This window comes from Sinohyriopsis cumingii, chromosome 3 (genome assembly GCF_028554795.1).
Source record: "Sinohyriopsis cumingii isolate HCF-2022 chromosome 3, ASM2855479v2, whole genome shotgun sequence".
Taxonomy (NCBI): Eukaryota; Metazoa; Mollusca; class Bivalvia; order Unionida; family Unionidae; genus Sinohyriopsis; species Sinohyriopsis cumingii.
Genome location: NC_142963.1, coordinates 73,523,910 through 73,535,926, shown reverse-complemented (window position 1 = coordinate 73,535,926; position 12,017 = coordinate 73,523,910). Strand labels below are relative to the sequence as shown.

The window sequence follows — 12,017 nt, the reverse complement described above, 5'->3', positions numbered from 1 at the left end:
AGAATTGTAAGATCTTTACATTTTATATTTCCTTTTCTTGTAGTGTTATACGTTTTAGTGTTTTGGAAGGGTTTATCTTCCTAATTTGTTTTTGTCGCAATTTTGAACTAGATACGTTTAGAACGTGCCATTTAATGGAAAGTATATTTTAATAGTTATGTGCTGACGTGTCGTTGAACCTAGTGCTTGCATATATTGTCCTTCTGTCGCTTTTTGTTCCTTATTTTTACCAGCATTTTACTGTATTTTTATTGAACACGGGGCACAAATATATTTCAACTGTTCTTAATTAAGGAAATACTTTTTAAAGTGGTACAATGGTATTTAGCGATGGACAGAGCAGCAGACAACAGGTGGAAACAATCGGCAAAGAAGGAACGAATTTGTTTCTTTCAAATTATATTTTTAATCTGAAATACGTATTAATCATTTGTTACTATAAATATTAATACTGATTTTACTATTTAGTGTTCACATATTCACATTCTACTACAAATAGCGTTAGTACTAGGTGAATTAGGCTAATTTGTGTTCCATTCTTCGGTATTTTATTCCCTTACTGCAATATAGAGCATAAAACAGGTTATTCAATGGTCAGATCCAGTAAAGTCGTCCAGATAAAATTCGTGACTTATATATCTGATCAACAAACCATTAAATAGAGCGCCATTTAATTGTATTGTCTTATTTTTATCCCACTGTTTTTCTTTATCTCACTCTTCATACCCTCTCTGAAAGCGGCCCTTGTAATGTTTTTACGATCATGTTCGCATATTTACTTCGAGACAAAAGGTTTCTAAAGACCCCGACGTTGTACCAACCAGAGGGTTTTCTTGTCAAAGTTATCTCGTGCATGGGAAGCAGCATCAACTCGCGGCTTTTCTTGCTAGAAAGTCATTTCGTGCTTGGACTGCATCGTCATATATATCTCTCTGAAAAGAACAAGTCACAGTTCGTATTAGTGTTAAGTATTTTGTATACATTCACTAATTCGAAACGTACATTTTCGAAATTAAAATCAATCCAAATTTTTAATAAATCTTTTTGAAAAAATAATCGATAATAAATTTTTTATTTTTTATTTTTATTTTTATTAGTTATAAAAATTTGTCCTAACTATGGCATTCAAATACACCAATAATGACATGATTCGAAGCGAGATGTATATCGTTTTCCGTTAAGTTAAAAATCTAGTCCTTCTTTATCTGATTACCAGAAAGGGATTGAAACATTTTGATAGTCTGATCACAAAAGGCCCGTTTAATCATTTTAACCTTTGGTCCAATATCGGCCAATCAAACGTTGAGCTTATTCGGCCAATATATTTCGAACAGCTGGATATATAAGCGGGAGACCTGGGTTCTTTATTCAGTCGACAGTTAATTTTGCGAACGGAAAGCAGTAGATAGAGACGGGGGAGTGGCGAGAAGCTAAATAAAGTATATATATATATATATATATATATATATATATATATATATATATATAAAGGGTTGACTGAATAAGACTAACTCTAGAAAATAATAAATATAAGTTTGGTATTGGTGTTCTATGGCCATTTTACACAGACTACTTAAAGACAATTCTAACTGCCAAGATACGGCAAGGGATATCAATGGCATAGACAGATTCCGAATGACTTCATAAGCAGCCATATTCATGGTATGATGGCAGATTTACTGTTGATTTTTTATGTTGTTTGGAAGTTGAAACAAATTAATTGAATTCCAAGAAACTATTACAAATCAAACACACAAACAAAACGCAAGTCAGGCTTTCTGCAATTATGTATATTTGTAATTTATAGGTTGATTTTGCCTCAGTAAACCTTGTTCAAAATGGCAAATTTTTTATCGTCGCATATAGGAGAAACTGCCAGGTTGCCCATCATCCAGGTAAAATGGGCAGAATATTGTCTACTAGTGACCTTATCTGGAAGCATCTATTGGTGTTCTATGGCCATTTTACACGGGTTACTTGCATCCAATTATGATTGCCTAGATAGGGCAACTAATCACAACAGCTGCTAGATAAAACCGATTTGGGCTTTGGGGTACATTAAGTTTACCAACTTGAGATAACAGGGATTAGATAAGCAGCAGGTAATCGATTCAATTATCTTTAGAGATTGGTACAGATTCGGTCAAAATTATAAGGGAAAAACGAATTCTGTATTGAGGTTGCCTCGTTAGCTCAGGCGGTTCAAGAAATCTTTGCTCGTTTAAAAATTGTGTTTTGATGTAGAATTGGTAACATTATTACAAAACTAGTCTTGCTATTGAATCCTTCAATTTATTTACCATTTTTACTTTGTTTGTGATCTTGGACGTGGTTACTTTAGTTTTCAAAATCCACCATCCCACCCAAATCTAACTCATGTTTCTTTTTCTTGCCTTTCAGCTTAGGGTTAATTCAAATACTTCATAACGGTCTGATCATATTCAGTCCTACTAATTGTGTATGTCTGAACATTTACATACTCAGTTAAACTAATTGTGTATTTTTGAACATGTTTGAATACTTAGTTCTACTAATTGTGTATTTCTGAACACGTTTGAATACTCAGTCCTACTAATTGTTTATTTCTGAACACGTTTGAATACTCAGTCCTACTAATTGCATATTTCTTTACACGTTTGAATACTCAGTCCTACTAATTGTGTATGTCTGAACACATCTGAATACTCAATCCCAGTAACTGTATATTTCTGAACACTTTTGAACACTCAATCCTACTAATTGTGTATTTCTGAACATCTGCATACTCAATTCTAATATTTCTGTATTTCTGAACATTTTCGAATACTCAGTCTTACTAACTGTGTTTTTCTTAAAATTTGCATACTCAATCCTACTAGGGGTGGATTTCTGAAGATTTGCATACTCGGTACTAATATGTACTTCTGAACATCTGCATACTCAATCCCACTGTGGATTTCTGAACATTCGCATACTAAATTCTACTAACTGTGGATTTCTGAACATTTGCATACTTACTCCTTCTAACCGTGGATTTTTTAACATTTGCATGCTCAACCCTATTGTGGATTTCTGAACAATTGTATGTTCACTCCTACTAACTTTGGATTTCTGAAAATGTGCATACTCACTCTTTCTACTAACTGTGGATTTATGAACATCTGCACTCAACCCTATCGTGTATTTCTCAACATTTGCAGTAATTGCATTTTGATTTTAATTCATATTTGCTGTTTTTTTAATTAAAATTGAGTTTATTTACATAAAAGTTGAATAATATTTTATGCTGAATCTCTTTTACGATCCTGTATTTAAGTGCACATATTTTGAGACTGGTTCCGTTATAATTGTTGGTTCATTGCTTTAGCAGTAACATTAAGGACCCTGTTTCACTTTGTGATATATTTATAGGCTACTGCATTTGTATTGGAAAATATGAACGAGTTTTGGGATGGAATACTGCACGACCTTGGAAGTGCAGCATATCCTTCCGACAAAACGAGTTCATATTTTCCCATACAAATGCAGTAACCTGTTTATTATATGCTCATTTTTTAAAACATTCTACTTAAGGTTTAATTATATAAACACAATACACTACAAGAAACAACGTAAATGAATGTATGCCGCATTCCAAACTAAAAACCCTTCCCTATCAATCAACGGTATATATCGATTTTAAAACCAGTTTCTTTTGTATTTGTAATAGAGGAATGAAACTTATACCGGTATGTTCTACAGACATTACAAATGTGATGAAGTTACTTTTATTTAAATACTTTTTAAAACTTTTTCATCTTTTTTCTCATGTTCAAAGAAGTAAGCCTTTTGAAAACACAGATTAATACATATTTTTTTATCAAGATGAATTTTGAATTTTATGTTGCTGCAATTTAAAGTAATTTTAAATCTTTTTTAAGCAACAAATAGTAAAGCGTTTTAGAATGATCTGATACACGTGCAGTGTCTATTGTTGTTAACGTGGGTAGTTTACGATAGAATTCAGATATTTATTCCAATTTTCAATCTTACTGTTCAGAAAGGAGCCTCCCCCCCCCCACAAGCCTTCAGATAAAAGGTAGATTATTCGGGGTAACTTTGACAACACAATCCAGATGTGTGTGTGTCTCTGTGTATGTGTTTGTGAATGTGTGTGCGATAGAGAGAGAGAGAGAGAGAGAATTGTTCACCATATGTCACCTGGTCAGTGCTTGCCGTATATGGTATTATGTATATAAACTCCCAATCTTCGAATGCAAAGCATTTTCTGTTCAAATATATCTGATTTTCCTACGTAATATATTTGGTGTGTTTATTTTAATTATAAATTTAAAAAATTATCTAAAGGAACAAACATTAAATTTTCTGTGTGTGCCTTTGCATTGAGCTAAATAGCTATTGCTTTCGAATTGGAGTCCTTTAGGTTCAATGGTAACTAATAGCTATTAATTTCAAATGGGATGCCTTTAGATTCAGTGGTAACTAAACATCTATTGCTTTCAAACTGGAGACCTTTAGACTCAATTGTAACTAAATAGCTATTGCTGTTGAATTGGAGGCCTTTAGATTCAATGGTAACTAAAAAGCTATTGCTTTGGAACTGGAGGCCTTTAGATTCAATGGTAACTAAAAAGCTATTGCTTTGGAATTGGAGGCCTTTAGATTCAATGGCAACTAAATAGCTACTGCTTCTGAATTGGAGGCCTTTAGATTCAGTGGTAACTAAACATCTATTGCTTTCAAACGGGAGGACATTAGACTCAATGGTAACTAAATAGCTATTGCTTTTGAATTGGAGGCCTTTAGATTCAATGGTAACTAAAAAGCTATTGCTTTCGAATTGGAGGCCTTTAAATTCAATGGTAACTAATAGCTAACATATATGCTTGTCAGATCTTATAAAACAACCTAACTGAATCGTACTTTTGAAAAAAAAGCATTCTTCTTTTGGCGAGAAAATCACTCACTTTTTAAAATCTGTATATGCTAGCGAATGAAAGAGCACATCAACAGCTGGTGTTGGTCAATATGATGATTAACTCGGTTGAACTATTAAATGTTGAAATAGGACGAAGAGTGTACTTACTGTTGTTGGAGGGCAGACGTCGGAGTATATGTATTTACTCAAGTTCACTGCTTGCGGTTCGTATTTAACGTCCATCATCTGTAGTCTCTCACATACATCACACCATGGCAATCGATGGGTTAGATCAATGCTGAACTGCTTTCGCCATTCAAAGTAACTGTTGTATAAAGTTTCATTACTGTTAACCTGTTTTATGAAGTCTGCAAATTCTTTTACAGAAGGAAAATCGTACACGTTAATGTAAGAATTTGGAATGTACCCACTCAAAAGGTCTTTTCTTTTCCAGTTTACTACAGGGATCTGATGCCGGTCTAATGCATACCAGTACTTCTCAGTTATGTAGTCCATACACTGATTACTCTCGAAAGCTAGATAAAATCTATATTTTCTTAGTACTTCATCACAATCTGTATTGCCATCTCTCCAAGCTGTTCCACACATCTTATTTCCATAACATTTTCCAAACATGTCAATGTCCAGATAATTGGACATCTGATCAATGAGGAGATATCGTCTTACAGGGTCTTTGCAGTTGCTAATAGCTCCAACCATGAACTTTGATTTCTCAGAATAGATATTTCTTCTTTCATACTGCTCCCTGACGACTTTTTTCTCAACTTGGTCTAAGTTAACAGCTCTTCCATATGGGTCGTATATTGTTGCGTCGGACCTATACCACATTGTCCAGTTGAAAATGTCCCCAAATATGTCTACATTACCAAAAAATGAAAATGGCGGCTCATTGTTGTGAATTATCCAGATTTGATTTGGATGAGACTCCTTGGGAAATGGAAGCGTTCTCTTTGTCCCTATCTTCCAGTTAGGGATCCAAAGATCAGTTAAATGAAAGAACACGGCATCGCTATCCACCAAATCCTTAGGGTCAATGGTCACAGAACATTTGTGTGGACATTTGAGTAAATATTCCCGAACCTCATTTACGTACTGAAATTTGTCATGATCAAACTCTGTCCAAATATTAATAATTTTATGGTTCTTTCTCATCACCTTTCTGGCCATGTAGTCGATATTTTGGTAAGAGCGTGGTCTTATTATGGTATAGTCCATCTCCAAAATAAATGATAGAGAATACATGATTAGACCCGTCGCTAATAATACTACAATCAACTTCACGCGTCGAAACTTCATAATTTCCGCCTTTCTCAGGCTTTGATAATGTTCTTGACAACATATAGCGGAAAAATCAAGTTAAAAAAATGAACAGCAAAGTTATAACACACATACACTAAAAGACAGACATGGCTTGAAGGTCAACATGTCAGCAGGAACAAAGACGCGTCATTTCATGAATGAAACAGCTTTTGGAATACTTATAGAGGGTTCGGTGGGTCCATTATTATACAACCAATTCATTTTTACGAATACATCAGAATCTGAATTTTTATTTTACTAATTAAAAATAAATCTGTTTGAAATCAATATACAATGGTAAATGTATATGCCTCTTTTCTAGATTGCCGGGTAGTGTAATCCGTAGAAAATGTACGTCCTATTTCTTGTTGCACCCGATTCGGGTAATGTACATTCATAGTTAAGCCACACCTCCTTGCGTGTTTCCGTAGGAGATTAACATAAACAAGCCTGTTAAACGTATGCACCATAGTAACTGGTCATACCAGACCGAATGTGAAACTATAAACAATTCTCTCTCTCTCTCTCTCTCTCTCTCTCTCTCTCTCTGCTAATCGTCTGACCACTGCTGATAGCTTATAAGAAATTGATATAAAAGTTGGAGTGTTATACTGACAGATCAAAAGAGGTTTACCACAAATATTTTGCAGCGTGAAGCATGGGTTCGCTTCCATAACGCACACTAAAAATATCTTCACCAACTACCCCAGCACCCAGCAACCTTTTCCAATGGCTCAATGCCGGATTATGTTCGCTAAATATTAAGACACATGTTGTGGCGGCCTGACTATCAACCCACACACCCCAACCCGATTTTTAAAAATTACTTTAGACGATGTAAGGACGATTTGTTCTGCAACAATTAGTTCCAACCAGCTCATATTCCAGTCGATACAGGTTTTGTTCACCTCTAATATTCTGATGGGTCAGGTAATATGATACACATTTTGTAAACTAAGAAGTAATATTCTCAACATGTTTATTATTGATTCCAGAAACATTTTATATTTTTTTTAAAAACTACTTAGCTATGTCGCGTGTTTGTAATCTGGTATATGTACAGCGACGATGAAGGTGTGTTCGTATCGACTCTTGTTCGTTGTTGGCGTTGAATTATACTATTTATTTTAATACACCATCTCTTTTCTGTCAAGGGCGCCTTTTGTAACTGCTCAAAAAGCAATTAAACTTGCCGGTACTTGAGACATTTTGACAAAACATACAGTTTTGAGTCTGCACAGGTGATTGCCTTTCAATCTTCGCAAGAAAGGTTTAAGTCTAACCAGGCAATTTACACATGAATAGAAACTCCCTATCGACATCGCATTACCCCAACCGAGATAACGCATACTGACTGAATCTCGCTGGATTGAAATAATGTAGCAGTCGCAATGTGCAGAAGACTATGAAACCATTTTTAAATGCGTAAGAACATTTTGATTTGGATCCTCTAATTTACCAGATTGATTAACGATAAACTGGAAAACATTTTCATATCGATTCGTTATATATTCGATTCACCAATTTTACTTTATACCGAGATGTAAACAAGGGTGTAGTGCCTTCGGAACGCGTAGGGAGGAGTTCCCTTACTTATTTTGTGATCGCCATTGTCCCCTCTCCACATCTGAATAACATGGGTTCGCTCACTTCTTTATTGGGTATCTCTGACTGTTTTTTTTTTTTTTTTTTTTTTAAGCACCACACCACTGGATGTAAAAGCTGTAAACTCGTGCTTCTTTAAATCTCTAATGCTTGACTAAGCCAAGAGTTTTAGTTTCCTACACTGAAGCCTCTGCTTGTGCTGCCTATCTGAGTACAAAAGTAAAATCATTTTAATTAGCGCAAGTGTTTGTTCCTTATTGAAAAGTTTTTTTGAGTTCATCCTTGTAATTTCAACCCAACTTAAAATTAAATATCGGTTAAATCTGCTGTTTAAAGTAAACGTGCTTTACATCTTGAAGACTGGTCTTTTCTTTAATAGGATACCTTATTTTTTACTGTATGTTTATATATATATATATATATATATATATATATATATATATATATATATATATATATATATATATATATATATATAGTATGTACGCTGTATCAATGATATACCACGAGATGTATAAATGTTTCATTAAAAGGAAACGAAGCTTGCCGAGTTTCTTTTTAATGAAACATTTATGCAGAGAGTGGTATTTCACTGAAACAGCGTACATACTGCACATATATTTGATTTATATAACATACAAATACATGTTTGCCCTTTGAACGGAGTTAAGATTTACTACAGACATATGTGTATTGACCGATTGAATGAACTCACATCCCCGAGTGTGTCCGCTACAAAATGTAGTTATATGGCTTTTGTGACTATTTACAGTCACCTTTGCATATTGATAAGATGGTTGTTTTCTTTTTTTAGTTTCTGTTTTACTTCACATTGATTAAATCAATATAATACACACTTATGATTTAAACATAAAAGATGGTTTCAATGATAAAAGTTAATCACCTCAAAAACTTGGTTTGCAACGCCATTCACGTGAGCACTTTGCCATTCACGTACCGGTGCATGGAAATTAATGTGGACTAGAAACTAAGCGGAACGACGAACCAGCAATAGGTAATCAAAATATTTTAATATATTTACAGTTGATCTGAGTCATTATTCTGTTTTAGTAACAGTATCACCGACCATAAACTCTCTCTCTCTCTCTCTCTCTCTCTCTCTCTCTCTCTCTCTCTCATTCTTTGGTCGGTTTGACTTTTAACGTCATTCATAAGTCTAGAGACATCGTGGGATGACAAAAGAAAATCCTCTGCGCTCGTCATTTCGTCGATTTTAGCCCGTATCTTGCTATGATGGTCCCGAGAGAGACAGAGACAGAGACATAGACAGAGAGCGGCCTCGGGACATTTTCATATTTAATTAAAAATAATCGATTTTAGGAACATTTTAGTGGTATATTTAAGAAACAACAACAACAACAACAAAACATTGCAAACGTCGCATTATGTGTACCACGTAATCGAGAATTTTACCGTATAATGTCGACATGAATTGCAACTTTGTATCATTGATAAACACTGTGGATAAATCCCAAGGAAAGTGCACATATATCATTACTATGAACAATATTCTTGTCGGTTACCTGGTGTAATTTCTATTTCAAGGTTTTAATCCAACCCAAATTCCTTTTCTCTCTCATTCCACATTTCTGCGTAGTTTCTCCGTTATGCATGAGTGGGGAGCGGGTACAGAAAGCAGAAAGAATTGTGATGAAAAATGTTTACCATATTAAATTCATTTAGAAAACGGGGACTATTAATACTTTTTATCGTTAGTTTCATACGTCACTAATGATTAATGTGTGAAAATTAATCATTGATCTAGAAGCAACTGCAGACAGTCGCGAGAATATTTATACATGCGTATTATTGCACCATGGGCGGATCACAATTTGATATACCGATAGTATTAGTATATCAAATTACTTTATACCAACACTTTAAATGCCATGTTATTTTTAATGTATGTTGTGTGTGTGTATATATATATATATATATATATATATATATATATATATATATATATATATATATATATATATATATATATATATATATATATATATTGTAAATCAATCTATTATGTTGTTCATTACATTGAGATGGACCCGACTTGTACAACTTGTCTTCTGCAAAAGACACCGTACTCGTCGCAAACCACCGGCGAAAACCCGATATGCTCTCTTTCAACCCTTGGCTGCCGGCAATAAGATTTCCCCGTTTTTCGTGAATATGTGTAATAAAAAATACGTGATCAATGAGCTAATGAAATAATCTCTTATACATCAGCGTAAGTGACCCCCTATCATTGAATAAAGTGACTGTGTCTGGAAGAGAAAATGTGATTTGCTGACTCAGTCTGTATGAAATGTCATATTATGTCAACCTTCCGAAACACTTTTACTCGGGCATGCAATGACTGGTTAAGGAGGTTTATGCATATTCATGGCAAACGAGGAAAATAATATCGCAGGCAGCCACAGGTGGCTTACAACGATGCATCCAAAAGTTAGAGAGTTTCCAACCCCTAAATGTTCCTGGCCACTATCCTCATTGTTACTCCCTCACCTCACCCACACAGTTTCGCCCATAACATGCATTTTAATTTGGAACCAATTTCAATGAAGTCATTATTTCCGTATCGAAAATAATCTGAGAGAATCCGAACACAAGCGATTCATACGAAAGAAGGACTGGATTGGCGTTTTATAGCACTGCAAACTATGAAGGCAATATCATGCTGAGGCAAGAAAAGTGACTTGTATAAGCACATACTACGTAGCTGACATAAGCTGATCGGATGGTGAGAATCGAATGCGCACCATTCAGGTCCTTAACTACCGAGCTTCCACTGCTTCTGGCATACAGAAGAATGAAGGCATTTTAAAATAAAATGTTAGCAACAAAACAAACTTTTAAAATGGAGCACGCTGACTTGATATTCGTGTTTATCAAGAAAAATCAGTTACATAATTTGTGTATAGAATTGTTGTTTTTGTTGGTGAGGGTAAGGACATTTTTAACACAATATTGGCAGCATCACTGTTATGTATATTTGATTTAATTTATATTTGATTGAATTTAATTGTTAGATTGCTAGTTTTAAATTTTTAGTTCCATTACATGTTATAGTAATGTAATTTTGTTCACTGGAATTTGACATTTTCCAGAAATTAGTTTGACCTGACTGTTCTTTTCATAAACACCTAATAATATTACTTTGTATCTTTATACTGGCCTAGTTCCTGACCTTCATTGAGAATCACGTAAACAACTTTTTTAAATTATTTATTCGCAATGTGGGATTGATAAGAGTGAAATCGAGGCTGACTGGGAGTACGTGATTTTAAGCATTTGATGCTTCGATCTGTTTCTAGAAAATGATCACGTGATCATCATACGGGTATCTATTTTGCGACTTACTTAGACTGTATAATCGTTTTCTTGAAATGAACCACCTAGTTGGGTATTTTACCTTTGACACTGAAAGGTGTTTTTTCTGTTGTGACCAGTCTGAATTACATTTTAATTGTTCTTCAAAATATTTGCATTCTAAGAGATTAATTCTTTTCCCTGGAGAATATATGAGTGCTCATACAGAATTCTTGGACAAAGAAATTTATTGAAATTTTGTTCAGAATTCAAACTCCGGAATATTATTGTTTGTGGACCAACGAAGAACTGTTGGCACATCAGTACAACAATGGCTATAACATAATTCATCGCCTTCCATTTTAGATTTTTCGTCGGTACTCGAACTCAAATTCATTAGAACATTATATTACTATGACTAATAATTTTGAATTCGTGGATTATTCTTGGATTATTTCTGGATTTGATTCTTAAAACCGTAAGTTCTTTTTTCTATTTTTACCTTGTTTTTCTAGGGAAATAAATTATTTGTTAAATTTTATAATGCTAGTTGTCTTAATTATTTTCTTGTTACTGTTTATTAGAGCCTAAACAAGTAACAATCATGCGGAGAAAATGTGAACTACGTGCCTTTTCCAATGACACACCTAGGCAGCCGATCCAGGCCCGAGCGGGTATCAACCCGCGACCTTAGATTATGAGTCCGACTTTCTGCCAATATGCTACCGCGTCTTGGGTCTAGTAATATACGTGTAAAATATGTTGTTGTTTTTTTTTTAACCCTATTGCCTTCGCAATACAGTCCTGAAGTACGGAACGGTGATTTTTTTTTTTAAATGTAAATTATTCAGACATCAAAATG

General features: G+C 34.3%; 1 protein-coding gene across 1 annotated transcript; it reads right to left on the bottom strand.

The window, feature by feature from the left end:
- Positions 1-382: 382 nt before the first annotated feature.
- Positions 383-8,178, bottom strand: LOC149803098 (alpha-(1,3)-fucosyltransferase fut-5-like). Its single transcript, XM_089952695.1, has 2 exons — positions 5,066-8,178; positions 383-932 (listed from the first exon to the last, which is right to left on the bottom strand). Exons 1-2 carry the CDS (start codon positions 6,212-6,214, stop codon positions 867-869), a joined length of 1,215 nt encoding a protein of 404 aa, XP_089808821.1. The 5' UTR covers positions 6,215-8,178; the 3' UTR covers positions 383-866.
- Between the last annotated feature and the right edge of the window lie 3,839 nt (positions 8,179-12,017).

What these genes read in the sequence shown, in the direction of transcription:
- LOC149803098 (XM_089952695.1), bottom strand. Translation starts at nt 6,214, where the DNA reads ATGAAGTTTCGACGCGTGAAGTTGATTGTAGTATTATTAGCGACGGGT. An exon ending in ACGTCTGCCCTCCAACAACA is followed by an intron (nt 933 to 5,065) that starts GTAAGTACACTC and finishes TGTTCTTTTCAG; the next exon opens with AGAGATATATATGACGATGC.